Below are 15465 nucleotides of genomic sequence, written 5' to 3'. Positions count from 1 at the left end.
ATTATTATATTAAAATATGGTACTCAAACTCACAATAAATTTTCAATTACATAATAAATTTTCAGTTACAGAATTAGTGTGAAAAAGATATGATAAATGTCATGCTCCTAATGACTCGTTTGGTATGTAAAATAAAATAAATGAAAATAAAATAAAATATAACCCATAAAATTATAAAAATTAATTATAAATTTTTATTTTATTTTATTCTTGAATACCAAATATTGCATGAGAGATTTGTTATGAGAGGGAACAAGTTTAAAGTATTTTCTTAAAAAGTTTCCCGCCAAAAAAAAAAAATTTACTCCCTTCTTTAATGCATGAACACGTCCAAAAGGAAATTAAATAACAAGAAAGATCCGGTGTAGAAAGTAGTAAACATGCTGTCCCCTCTATCACTCCGTGTAAATATTTTACATCATTTATAGCCGTCCGATCAATTTGTCCCCAGAGATCAAAGATGTGTCATGGATCCCACCGTCTGATCCCTAACTCGATGACCAATACCATACATGACCTTATCTCCCAAACAGTCGTACCGAACGCACGTTCACGACCGACAGGGAGAACTAGGATGGGCCCAAGCCCAGCCTACGCGCGGCCCAATCACACCGTACCTGTGCCAGCCCGATCCGCGTTCTCTCCAGATCAAACTCCATCCATATGTTTTGCTGATGATGGTGACCGATCACGTACGCCTCCATGCCCAACAGATCCGAATTGCCAAACGTGAAACAGTGAACCGAATCGTTTCCCATGACCCGGCCCGCCACCCGGTACAGAAGTCGATCACCCGGCACCACCATCTCGGCCCCTTGAAACACCAGGCTCACCGCCGGCAACGGCGGCAGACTCTTCTGACTCAGCGGGACTCGGTAGCACAAGTCCATTGTTCCTTGGAACACAAAGTTCGGATCATCCGAGACCCGCAAGATTCCGGATGTTCGATTCAAGAACTCGGTCCTCAGGGCCGTGTAAACCGGCCCGAGTAGGTAGCTGAACTGGGCTCCCGAATCAACCATTGTCTGACCCGCCCCCGTATGGTCCGGCACGAGGACGGATTTCGGCAGCGGAAGCAACTTCCCCGAAACTTTGATTCCTTCGAGCTGAACCGTGTACGCGACCCGGTCGAAATAGGGTAACGGGGTTGAGATTTGAACTAAGGGCGTGTAATTGAGTGGCGCGAGCCATGAGAAATTGGCGTCGCCGAGAAACAGAACGCCCGATAAATCGGAAACCGAAATGCAGTATGAAAATTTCGGGAAACCCATTTGGGAAACGAAAGATAGAGATCCCCGGTTCATACCCATTAATCCGGTGTTCTTTGAGTCTTCTTCGGGATAGCTGCTGGCAATGGAATCCATGCATCCGAAAACCGCGGCAGGAATATCGGAGCTCCCGATACGGAACGCGTCGGAGGCGAGGTTTCCTTCGATGGCGGTGCCGTCGGCGTAGGAGAGCGTGGCGTGGCAGTGATTAGTGGAGTCGCAGGAGACGGGTATGGGGAAGTCCCGGGTTCGGGTCGTGCAGGTGGGCGAGGAACAGGTGACGGGCAAGTAAGAGGAGGATCGGGTCGGGTCGAACCGGGGCAGTGATGTGTCGTTTTTAACGCAGCGGAGCCACGGGAGCTCGCTGCCGGTGTCGATGACCATGGTGACGTTCTGCGGCGGAGTTCCGACGGCGAGAGAAACCGTGAGACTAACATTGCGGTGGAAGGGAAGCTTGTTCGGCGGTAGTTTTGCGAGGGACCGGGAAGGGATTAGCTGGGTCTGGAGGGGCAAGGCGAGGATCGGCGATCGAGAGGAGCAGAGATGGGTCAGAGAGAGAAACAGAACAGTGCAGAGAGAGAGGAGAGAGAAAGCTCTCGGGCATGGAAATGAGTTGGGGAAGGAATTGAAGGGATTGGGAAGTGTCATTGGGGGTGGGAATTTAATGGAACAGGTGAGGTTGGCGAGGAAAATGAAATCTGAAGGGAAAAATCCAGGAAGGGACTTAGATTTCGGGATTTGAAATGGGACGGAATCTGAAACGAGTGGTGGTTTTGGGGGAGAGGGAAATGGAAATATCTGATCCCCAGAATCGTCTTTTGCGTCTGAGCAGAAAGATTTTGGAAGGGCAGAAATAGAGCGAGGGAGCGAGGAAATACGGCGGCGTTTGGAATGTCGCAAGACCAAAGCAAAGCAGCCTTCTTCCTCTTGTCATGGCTTGCTCTGATCCTCTTCATCATGCCAACGGAGAGACCAAAGCAACCGAGCAGTTTTTTTTAATTCCTGCAAAGCCCCTAGAGGCCTAAATAATTAATAAGGTTAGGTTTAGAAAAAATGTACAAATATGTTCTTTTAATGAATTATTAAAAATTTTTATTTGTAATAATTGTACTTTTATTGTCCAAAAAATATGAAAAAATACAGTTTAACTTTTAAGATTTGCTAAAACAACGAGACCTCTTTTGATTTTGAAAATAAATAAAATCTCTTTTAAATTTGGTAAAATTTTTGTTGAAATGTTCGATTAGAAAAATATTAAATACCCTAATTCAAAATAATTATATTTTTATAGTCTAATATAAAAGACAAAATATATGAATTGATCTAGTAAAATGTGTAAATGTTTTTAAATGTTTAATAATAATAATAATAAAAATGAGTCAATAGATAATTTTTTATCTCATGGCACAAAGTTTGGTATCCTTTAAGTGTTTTAGAAGATTATTATTTTTTATTTATGGCAAAAATTCTTTCCTCCCTTCCTCGGTGAACATATATATTTATCTGTTGTATTATTTAGGGCCAAACCAATTGTAGAATTTATTTTTTTTAAAGATTCATTAAATTTTTACCTTATTTTTTAGTGTTTTAAGGTTCTTATAAAAAGGTGCAAAAAAAAAAAAAAGAAGAGTTCATTTAGTTATAAAAAAATAGGATTTATTTTTTATTTCTAAATTTCAAAATAATTGCAAAAAAGGAATTTTTTTTTTTAGTTTTTAAATTATACAAAGTAGTGTTTGATAGTATGCATTTTGAGATTTAGATTTATACATGTGGATTTGAAAGAAACCCGATCTAAATTTGTGCTATATTTTGTCTAAATTTATGGATGTTAAAAATTCAATATCTAAATTTCATACTCTCAAATACAATTTAAGAAATCAAAAATCTACGAAACAATAAAAATATATTTTTAAAATATACATTTTAAAATTTTAAAAACTCGCCATTTTGTAATTATTTGAAATTTAAAAATAGAAAATAAAACTATTTACACAAATAAATAATTTTTAGAACTTTTTATTATTTTTATACAAATGCTATAAAATTAAAAAAATAATTTCACTTTTAAAAAAATTGTTTTGACATTAAATGGGTTCATTTGTTTAGAACGTCAATTTCAGAATTTTTCATCATATGTTATCTAAATATACACAAATTCAAACTTTGAAATATATATCTTGTTGCTGCCAAGAATTGAACTGCTCCTACTATTCCGTCTTTTGACTACGATCACCTGAGAATAATCAAATTAAAATGGCTTGAAGGATCCGAAATGTATTATGAAGAATGACTTCGATGCCTAAATTAGTGAATGGGAGGCTCTAAGTCATTCTAGCTTGATTCTTCTCAGGTGATCGTAATTGAAGGATGGAATAGCAAGAGTAGTTCGATTCTTGGCAACAATATATCCTATTAAATAAATTTTGGATCTTAAATTTGAATAAATTTAGATAAATTTTAATGTAATTTTATACTATATTTTATTTAAATTTAATTTTTTTTAAAAATATAGAGGTTGTGTTTGGTGATGGGACGGAGGATGCATTAGGCAATGATAGAAGTGTGGGATAAAGTTGAAACAACCGAAGGGAAACACAATAATGAATGGGAAGCAAAGCAAAGTGAAGTGTACTAAGGTACACGCATTGCATATGCACATGTGTCATTCGATCTACCAATGCAAAAGAAAGAAGTGAAAAAGAAAAACTACAGGTGCCTTGCACATGTGATGCCCAACTCTTGCTCTACATGGCATCGTGATTCTCCTCTTATGAAGAATGGGTTGCAATACTTTTGCTTCTATAGTTTATTTTACTTCAATGATAACTATTTCGTCGCACCAAACGAGTCATAAGTCATTCATAACTTAACTTAATAAAGACTTATTCAATTTACTTGTGTATAAAAATGAATAAATATATTTAAATTTGGTTAGAGATTAAGTCGAGTTGTATTAGATTACCACTTTATCTAAAAACTTAGGTTATTAGGCTAATACATAACTTAACTTAATAAAGACTTATTCAATTTACTTGTGTATAAAAATGAATAAATATATTTAAATTTGGTTAGAGATTAAGTCGAGTTGTATTAGATTACCACTTTATCTAAAAACTTAGGTTATTAGGCTAATACTCCTGCACATTCAGCCCGTGGAGAGACAAATACATGATAAATAACACCTATAATAAGGAATGCAATATTTCTTTTTTAAAAATTGCAGGTAACAAGACTAAAACCCAAAACCTCCTGATAACCAGTTCTGATATTATATTAGATTACCACTTTACCTAAAAGTTTAAACTATTAGGTTGTGGACTAACAATGTATATCAAGTTTTAACAAATTGGTTGGAATTCAACCGAAATTTTAATATGCAAGATTGATCATGATAAATTGGACTAATTTGTAATTCAACAACAAGATCTTGTATTTGTTCTTACTATAAAAAAAAATATAAAAAATACAAACTTAAATCCCCTCGAACCAAAAATTATACAGGGGACCTTCCCCTCCACATGTCCATGTGCCTGTATTTTAAATATTAAATATGTGACAAATTAGTCGTACATTCATTAATATTAGACATATAAAGAGATGGACTCATTTTCAAGATCTTTATAATTTAGAAAATAGACATACGGACACATGGCAGGAGGTTCTTTGTATAATTTCCCCCGCAAACTATCTGGCATATTAAAGCTCCTTTAACTATGCATATATTTTTTAATTACGAAGCTGACCCTTCCATGAATAAGAAAATGTTAACATACAACTAATTAACATTATGTTGGATACACATAAATATATATTTAATAACTTGTTAGATAAAATTTCCCTATCATGAATGTGATGGGAAAAGATATTTGTGACAAGTTTTGCAACTACTTGTTATTTTATTCCTCATTAATAGAATAAAATTATTAGTCCATTCAAAATAAAATGGCAATACAATGAAATAAATGTTCAAAATATTAAATTAGTGTAAAAAATAAAATAAAATGCCTAATAACTAATAATTAAATAATCACAAATTTTAATAATATTTCTATTTACTCAATCACTAGAAACATTAAAACTACAACAAGGTGCATAAAACATTCAAACTATGATAAAATATCAGAAACTCTGATGAGCTAGAAACTTGCATATCTTATGAGTTCTCTAAATCAACTGATTTATAAGATGTTCATGCCTTAATCATTAGGCCTCTAGAGGTAATTTTTCAGAAAAAAATAATATATTAGTTATTCTTATGTCATACACATTTTTGTCGCTATTGCCATATTGAAATGTTCTAAAATACCTCAATAATTTTCTATTTTAATCGAGCGGCGAAATGTTTCGGAGAGTTGAAAATAAGCATAGATCCGGAGATTCCTGAATAGGTCAACCTTATTTCGAGCATTCATCCAAAAGAGGCAATTGCTTTGAATTTGACCAATTGAGACATCTGAAGAATTGATTAGATTTAATAATCTTCTGATAATAAGAGTTTTTTTTTTTTTTTGTTGGTAACTAAAAAGATAGTTTAGGGGTTCTTATGTTATTTTGAAGTTTTTAAGAGGATGTCATGGCCGCAATGTGATAGAAAAATAAATTCAAAAAATTATGTCTTTCAGGTGTGAATAATTTACTATTTTTAAACTGATATTACCTTCAATCGAAATAAGTTTATTGCTAAAAAAATAATACAAAACTACGAGAAACACAAATTTCGAGATTTCTCTACTAAACTTATGTGAAAAAAGAGTACTTGGCCACGAAATAGTGTATTTTTTATTATTAAATATGCTTTTAATATCTCTTATTTATTGACTTGAACAGCTACTAATAACACCTTTTCAAGCTAACACAACTATTTAATTGAGCAACTACGGAGATGCATTTCAAATAATTATGACTATTCAATTTGAATTTAAATTAACAATCAATTTTTATAATTATTTCCTCATTATCACATCATTTGAGACGAAAGAGCATTCTCTGATTTTTGCATTTAGCGGTGACAAATGAGTCAATATGCTGGATTTAGGTTGAGTCGTAAATAGGTGAGACTTAAATAAGTTGAGTTCCGTTTACAAATGATAAACAAGTTGAGTTTGTTTATAAATTAATAAATAAATCACAAACCCAAATTTGTTCGATTAATAAATGAGTTATAAATAGGTATCCATTAAGTATTTGTTATGAAAGTATAATATATTTATTTTAATTTTTTATTTAAAATTTCAAAAAAATATGAGTTAAATATTTCTTTTTTGAAAAAAATAAAATTCATTTATTCTTTTCTCATTAATATTTTATATAAATTAATAACACTTATTTATTATTTAATTTATTTTTCTCTTTGAATATATATAAAGTGACTTGAAATTTTAAAAATATCTTACAACTTATTTATCATTTTTTCCTCCAAAATATTTTTAAAAATGTAATTGATATACCCTAAATATGTATCCATCTACCATAAAGGAGTATTAAGGTGCAGCAGCAATTAGGATCATTATCGCTCAAGGACAGTTGCTCTGAAGGTGTCCACCCCATGTAGGCTAGAGCGATCCACGCCCGTGTCACAGACAGCTGTAATTGGCTCGTTAAAAGCCAGAGCAATCCACGCACGCGTAGTAGTTCACCAATAAATATCCATACACCCTCGGGTCAACTTCGGCCACTATAAGTAGGGGCTCGGGCAATAGGCCAAGGGAACTGACTCTTAACCCAATCTTACTGTTGCATTCAACCTCTTCAAAGCATTCTCTTTCTAGGCATCAGAGTGATCCCCCGGGTCCTCCAAGTCGTCTTTATTTTCATCCTTTTTAGGTCATCGGAAGTCGGAGAGCAACATCGCAGGTCATCACCATTTTTATCCTGCAACAGTTGGTGCCATTTGTGGGAACCGCTTCTGAGAGGTGCTCATCTTGTTTCCAGCTTCCGATTCTTGAATAATGACAACAACCTATGGCTCAAGCTCCAACCTTGCCAGTAACTACCCAAACCCGAAAATTAAAAGAAAATAAAGAAAAGGTAAAAAGGGAAACATAAAAGAAAGGGGAAAAGAAATTTAAAACAGGTATCAAGCAGGGATTCGTTGATGAATTTGTAATGCCTCGAACCCTTAAACCTGGTCCGGCGCGTTATACTCGATAAAATCCTGATAATCCATAAATAAATACGCAACGGAAACATAACTATGATCCTCAATCATAAAAATAATATCAGAGTTTACTATTTCTATCCATAATCCAAAATAACCATTCATCACCTGTATTCTCATATATACACATATCTCCAAAAGCATTGAGTATTCACAACACTAGTATGTTCCACTACCATCCATATCTCAAAAGATTTAAAACATAAACATAAAGCATAACTTATATACATCCCAAAATATCATCAAAATGTTTATACTTTTTCTCTATTTATAACCCAAAAATGCTATCAACCTCGAGCTCTCTAAGCTCGATCTCGTGGAGGTCCTGAAAAAGATAAATTTGTATTCGGGTGAGACACATCTCAGTAAGGGAAGAAACAATATATATTAAAACAGCGTGTGGCCAACATGAGATTTATAAATACCATATTAATATCATTTGCAAACCATTAACAATAATCCTGAAATCGTTTTCTAAACTTGATAATACTTATGCAAAATATTTACCCAAGAGACTACCCAAGGATAAGGGTGATTGTCCGCCCATACAAGTAGCACCCCTATGCTCTGATACATTAGGCTACCCAAAAGTCACAATTGAAGCATACCAGGGCACTCACCTTGCTCAGTAAGCCCTCAAGTGATAAATTAATCTCATACTCATACTGTCCATACAAAAGTTTACTTGCAAAGGCCCCCGAGAATAGGGAAATCTACCCGCCCATACAAATAGTTTCCCTCTACCCTATTCCGTTATATAGCCTACTGCTACATTTGATACTACTAGGGCACTCGCCTTTTTCAGCAAGCCCTCGAGCGAAGAGTTTGCCCCGCCTAAACGTAACATATTCTACTAGGATAAATAATGATACTACCATAATATATTACTTTGTCTGCCATTATTTTTCCATCTATATCTGTTCATGTTCATATCTTTAACATTTCATAGCATTTCACTTTACGTAACCTTTCACATTTTACATCGTTCACATTTCACATTTCATATCCATTTCATTCAAATTTCCATTTCATTTCATTTATTCGTACTACAGCTCCTTTTAGCTGTACATCAGTTAGTCTATATAGAAATGCGCTAGCCTACTAACACAACTCCTTTTAGCTGTCATCAATTAGTCCACAACTCCTTTTAATTGTCCTTGTATATATGGTTACATTATTAAACACAAACAACATAATCGTTATAACATTTCATTATCAATACATTTCTTACATAGCCTACATCTCATACAAATAACATATGTTTATATTGCATTACCATCTACTCATGCTACACAATTTTGCAGTAAAATTCATACATTGCCTATAAAATAAGCCAACCAACATTTAACGTTTAAATACTAAAAATATACCTTCATTTCTTACATGATTATCCTGAAAATATTTTCCACTTTCATCAGTTTATTTTCACATATACATAGCTAAATAAGCAGCCCTAAGTTCAGAAAACATAATTTACACGGTTGACATTTTATTTCACATGAAATCACATATACATATACATAACATAGTCCATTTTCTTTTAATTCATGAAAACTTGATTTAATATATAATTTTTCCCTTACCTGAATCCTTGAACTATGTCAACAGGAATCCCCAAAAGATGTCTGTGATGCTCACCTAGACCCTATATTCCAAAAAGCCCAACTTATTCAAATCCTAGAAAAATACCCATTTAATACTTCTAAGGCTCCAAATAACAATATTTGTTAAGAAAACTCCAAAATAACTCACTTATCGTGATTTTGGAATGTTTGCCAAACCTCTCAAAACAACGATTAGCTCTTGCAACCTTACAGAGAACGATCCTACTAACCTCGTGGTGGTTCCGGATTGTCAAACCGGGTCAAATCTAGCCTGAAATCGAAGAGAGAAGGTTGAGGGTCCATTTTAGAGAGAGAGAGAGAGTGAGATTCTGAAATTCCTCGTTGAAAATGAAAGCAAGTCTATTTATAGGCAGGGCCCCATCGACGAGACAAGTGGACTCGTCGACGATCCCATAAAGAACACTCGTCGATAAGACTGTGAGCTCGTCGATAAGTTTCAGAACATCTCAACCCTCTCAGTTAATCCTCGTCGATGAGACATGCAAACTCAGCGACGAGACTCAGAAGATCTCTTGTTGATGAGAAAATCCTGCTCGTCGACGAGCTCCTGCTTGTTACCCTTTTACAACTTCTTTTCCTTTTCTTCTATTCCCCCTTTTCCTTTTATTATCTTTCTTATTATTTTAAATAGTTAAAATTCTCCGGGTCATTACATTCTCCCCTTCTTAAAGAATTTCGTTCTTAAAATTTTACCTACTATTCATCCTTTCAAATCTTTAGAATTCATCAACTCATATAGTTCAATGTATATATCACCATATAAAACTTTACATCATCTATTACTAAATACAATTATCATTATCTTAAATATAATCTCATGCCTGCATCCCTGATGGCATTAGCTTCAGCCTGAATCAATGAGTAGACTCGTGCTGGAGCATCTCTTCCAAGTGGTACCTGTTGTTTTCCCCGATCCTGGTTCTGAACAGATACCGTAGGCAACGATTCCCGACAATTTTTCTTGATATGCCTCAGCTTACCGCACTTGAAACAATTAGGAGTGCCAAATCAGCATTCGCCCCTATGCCTTTTTATTACATTTCTGGCATACAGAGTCCACTACTTCCTTTTCTTTCTTCCCTAATCCCTGATTGACCTCAGACTGAAAACTAGATGGTGTAGGTCTCTTCTTTTGTTCTGAAGGCTCTGTGCTGCTCTGGATACTCTTTTCCAGCATCGAAACCTTATCAACTAAATCTGCGAAATTCTGAACCTGAAACCCCACCACCAGCTGATAAATTCTGCGCCTCAGGCCTTTTTCAAATTTTCTAACCTTCCTTACCTCGTTTGGGATAAAAAATGGTTCGAAGTGAGAAAGCTCCACAAATTTTGCTGCATACTCAGCAACGGTCATATCCCCTTGGGTCAGATTAGTAAACTCCTCAATATTTTCCTCTTTGATAGATGAAGGAAAATACTTGTCAAAGAACAGCTCCTTGAATCTCTCCCAGGTAAGAGCTATCTTTACTAGCCTCGGTTCCTCTAGCAGCTTTGCAGAAAGCCACCAGCGTTTCACCTCCCCGGTCATCTTGAAAGTGGCATAACAGACCTTCTGCTCATTCGTGCAGTCGAGTACAACTATAATCTCCTCTATTTCATGTACCCAATTCTTTGCAGCCACTAGATCAGGTCCTTTTACAAAGGCTGGGGAATTCATCCCCATAAACTCTTTAATGCTACAACCCTGACCTGTAGGTGGAAAGTTCTGTTCTCTGGGATCCTTCTTCATCTTTGCCCTAACTTGGCGGGCTATACCCTGCAGCACCTTGGAGGTATTAATGTCCTTTTCACTAGAAGTATCTGAACCTTCCTTTCCTTCAGCCTCTACGTCCTCATCTCTAAGATCCATCTTGAAAATAGGACAGAAAAGAGATAATAATTCCATATCATAACCCTAACAACATAATCATTACATTAAATCCAATAAAAATCCAAAATCTCCATACAAGGAACAATCTTACGACTAAGAAACATCAGCGTCATTGGATTTACCGTGGTTTTCTGAAACCATCGTCTGAATTAGAAAAAGGCAGAAGTTCGCCAAGGGATTTCTGCCTCCAAACTATAAAACAAAATCCTATACATCAACACCTAACCTACCCATCTCCTATTTTTCATCCTAACTCGTTCCTATACTCCGGTATAAATCATTTCCTAAGTTCTCAAAATCCCAAAATCATTGCTCTTACCAAAATGAAATGCCCCGAACCCTTAAACCCAGTCTGACACATTATACCCGATAAAATCTCGATAATCCATAAATAAATACGCGGCGAAAAACATAACGATGATCCTTAATCATAAAAATAATACCAGAGTTTACTATTTCTATCCATAATCCATAATAACCATTCATCACCTGTATTCTCATATATACACATATCTCAAAAAACATTTAGTATTTACAACACCAATATGTTCCACAACCATCCATATCTCAAAAGACTTAAAACATAAAACATAACTTATATACATCCCAAAATATCATCAAAATGTTTTTACCTTTTCTCTATTTATAAACCAAAAATGCGATCAGCCTCGAGCTCTCTAAGCTCGATCTCGTGGAGGTCCTGAAAAAGATAAATTTGTATTCGGGTGAAATAGATAAATTTGTATTCGAGTGAAACACATCTCAGTAAGAGAAGAAACAATATATATTAAAATAGCGTGTGGCCAACATGAGATTTATAAATAACATATTAATATCATTTTCATACCATTAAAAATAATCCTAAAATCATTTTCTAAAACTAATCATACACATGCAAAATATTTACCCACGAGACTACCCAAGGATGTAACATCCTCAAAATTTCTCCATATTTGGTTTTTTTTTTTTTTTAAATCTATATAACCATACCTAAGCAACGGAAACATAAGTCATACAACCACATATACTATACAATACAAAAATTCTGTACATACAGCCTATAGCCATAAAACATTTCCCTCCAGTATCGTCTACCTCAAAAATGCATCTCTGTGCAAAACTTACCCTACAACTAGGGCAACAAAGAAGTCACTCTATCTGCGAGCCTGCTCTACTCGCCTAACTGGCTCACTTGAAAAATGGTAAAGTAATAAGGTGAGATGACACTCAGTAAGTGGAAATATGCTATTACTATTGTGTGGCGACCGAGTCGTAAAACAATAACATTAATATATAAAACTGCATGATCTGACAAATCTGTAAAACAAATGTATAGTAGCTTAAAACATTTGTATCATTTGAATTTTCTATCATTCATATTGCTATATCATACTATATACAACAAAAGCTGTAAAACTGTATACATATACATAACTGTGCTCTTTCCCTGGGACTCTGTATGTCATGATTTGACCCCTCATGACAGGGTTGTGCGGCCCGTAGGCGGGATTTAACCTGGTCGGCCCTCCAGGTAAGTCATCATACTCTACACTACCTTAGCCCGACCAAACTGCATCCACTCCTAAACTCGGGACTGGCTGCTATCTCGTCAGACTAGCCCCCTCAACCCAGTGAACTAGGGAGCTGCATCCTCTCCGAGCACAGTTTGACGGTACCCACACACTATCTAAGATATGTGGTTGCACTATATCTGTATTAGCAATGGTACCGTGCTCTATAAACTGTATCTGACTGTAATCTTTCCATTGGGATATGATGCTATATATATACACATATATACTCTTTTTACTGTTTTCATTATGTTTCCAAAATAACCACAACACTAATAATCTTGTACTGTAAACACTGTAATATTTGTAACATCTTGATACTATAACTGTATAATCTGTCTGTATTTTCTATCTGTATACTCTGAGTGTTATGACATTTAGGAAGACATAACATTCTGTAAATACTATATATACTGATTTGAATAAACATCTGTGTATGTATATATATATATATATATATATATATATATATATATATATATATAAGTGTATATGTACATGCATTTGTCTATATAACATCATATACTAGGAAATCTATATAAAATTCTACATCAAATAATATCTACTTAAGCCACACATACTTTATAATCTCATATTCTGTAAAAACTATATAATAATTGGTATATATATGCAACTGTAAAATTCCTATTAATATAATCAAATCTCTTAGCATAGCATATTTCTGTTACCTAGTTCCTGAAGAGCCCTCACTAAACTCTGGCCCTACACCCGCAGGGTTCTTCACTTGACATCCTGAAAACGACATCCCCTAGAACAAAATATCAGTATCTTCTTACATACAACATTTCTTATAACTGCAGGGAAAGCATATTCTGAATAAAACACCTTACCTTGAATTTGGGATGAATTCCAAGCCGCTTCCACCAACGATCAGCTCCAGCAGTTTGGCAGAGAACTTCGCCAGGAGCGTCGTGGCGGCCTCAGATCTTCAATTTGATGAGAAATGGGGCCATGATCGAAGAAAGAATATGAGAGGTGCATTTGAGAGAGAGAGAGAGAGAGAGAGGGTTTGCGTTGAATTTTCATTAAAAAATTCGGGTTTCAACTATATATAGGGTCAAATTCGTTGACGAGACACGTCATCTCGTTGACGAGTCCTTAAGTAATTTCGTCGACGAACCCTACCTCCTCGTCGACGAAATTCAGACTGCCCAAAAACCCCTCTCGGTATCTTCTCGTTGACGAGGCGTGGCTTCATCAACGAGGCCTACTTATGCACTCGTTGATGAACTCCTTGTGTTTGTTGATGAGGCCCTGTGTAAAAATCTTTTGGGTTATTACATTCAAAGTGCAACGTCGTCGACAAACGCGAAGCGTTCGTTGTCGAAGCCTGCTGCCTCCTTCTGTTTGTTTTTTTTCATTTTCCTCCCTCTTTATTATTTAAATACCATTATTCTTTAGGTCGTTACAAAGGATAAGGGTGATTACTTGCCTATACAAGTAGCACCTTTATGCTCTGATACATTAGACAACTCAAAGGTCACAACTAAAGCATACTAGGGCACTCACCTTACTCAGTAAGCCCCCAAGTGACAAATTAATCTTGTACTCACACTGTTCATATAAAAGTTTACTTGTGAAGGCCCCCGAGGATAGGGAAATTTACCTGCCCATACAAATAGTTTCCCTCTGTCCTAGTGCGTTATGTAGCCTACTGCTACATCCGATACTACTAGCGCACTCGCCTTTCTTTGCAAGCTCTCGAGCGAAGAGTTTGCCTCGCCCAAACGTAACATGTTCTACTAGCATAAATAATAATACTATCATAATACATTACTTTGTCCGTCATTATTCTACCATCCATATCTGTTCATGTTCATATCTTTAACATTTCATAACATTTCACTTTACATAGCCTTTCACATTTCACATTTCATATCCATTTCATTCAAATTATAATTTCATTTCATTTATTCTCTAACGACCTCAAAATTTATATCATTTTTTTTTCATATTGTATATATATTAACTGTTCTGATACCCTCTGCTATGAAACTCGAGCCTTAGCAGGCACCAGGGTAATCCTGTGTACAGTATTCATACCTAAGCAGCGGAAACATAAACCATACATCCATACATATTATACAATACCAAAGTTCAATACATTCACACCATAGTCATATAAAATAACTCCCTCTAGTATCACCTATCCCAAAATACGAAACTCAGTCACAAACTCACCCTAAAACTAGGGCTATCAAGAAATCACTCTATTTGCGAGCCTGATCTGCTCGCCTAGCTGACTTACCTGAAAAATGGTAAAATAATAGGGTGAGATGACACTCAGTAAGTGGAAATATGCTGTTACTAGTGTGTGGCAACTGAATCGTAAAACTATAATAATAGTATGTAAAACTGCATGATCTAGTAAATCTGTAAAAACACATATATCACATGTATAGTAGCTTAAAATATGTGCATCATCTAAACTTTCTATCATTCATACTGCTAATATCATACTATATACAACAAATCTGTAAAACTGTATGCATATATATAACTGTGCTTTATCCCTAGAACTCTGTATGTCATGATTTGACCCCTCATAACAGGGTTGTGCAGTCTGTAGGCGGGATTTAATCTGGTCGGCCCTCCAAATAAGTCATTATACTCTACACTACCTCAGCCCATCCAAACTGCATCCACTCTTAAGTTTGGGACTGGCTGCTACCTCGTCAAACTGGCCCCCTCAACCCAGCGAACTGGGGAGCCGCATCCTCTCCGAGCACAGTTTGACGATACCCACACACTATCTGAGATATGTTGTTGCACTCTATCTTTATTAGCAATGGTATCGTGCTCTGTATTCTGTATCTGTATCTGTCTGTAATCATTCCTCTGGGATCTAATACTCTATATATATACATATATACTCTTTTACTGTTTTCATCATGTTCCCAAAATTACCATAATGCTATCTCTTTGTACTGTAAATTCTGTAATCTCTATA

The 15465-nt window shown here is 35.5% G+C and overlaps 1 protein-coding gene across 1 annotated transcript; it reads right to left on the bottom strand.

Annotated features, from left to right (window-relative positions):
• Positions 1 to 236: 236 nt before the first annotated feature.
• On the bottom strand, positions 237 to 2430 carry LOC131159825 (aspartic proteinase PCS1). The gene has a single exon (XM_058115002.1). It carries the CDS (start codon positions 1914 to 1916, stop codon positions 570 to 572), a length of 1347 nt encoding a protein of 448 aa, XP_057970985.1. The 5' UTR covers positions 1917 to 2430; the 3' UTR covers positions 237 to 569.
• Positions 2431 to 15465: the final 13035 nt, after the last annotated feature.

Source organism: Malania oleifera, chromosome 7 (assembly GCF_029873635.1).
Source record: "Malania oleifera isolate guangnan ecotype guangnan chromosome 7, ASM2987363v1, whole genome shotgun sequence".
Lineage (NCBI taxonomy): Eukaryota > Viridiplantae > Streptophyta > Magnoliopsida > Santalales > Ximeniaceae > Malania > Malania oleifera.
This window is presented reverse-complemented; position numbering and strand designations above follow the sequence as displayed.

Coding starts and splice junctions, on each gene's coding strand:
- LOC131159825 (XM_058115002.1), bottom strand. CDS start 1,916: ATGACACTTCCCAATCCCTTCAATTCCTTCCCCAACTCATTTCCATGC.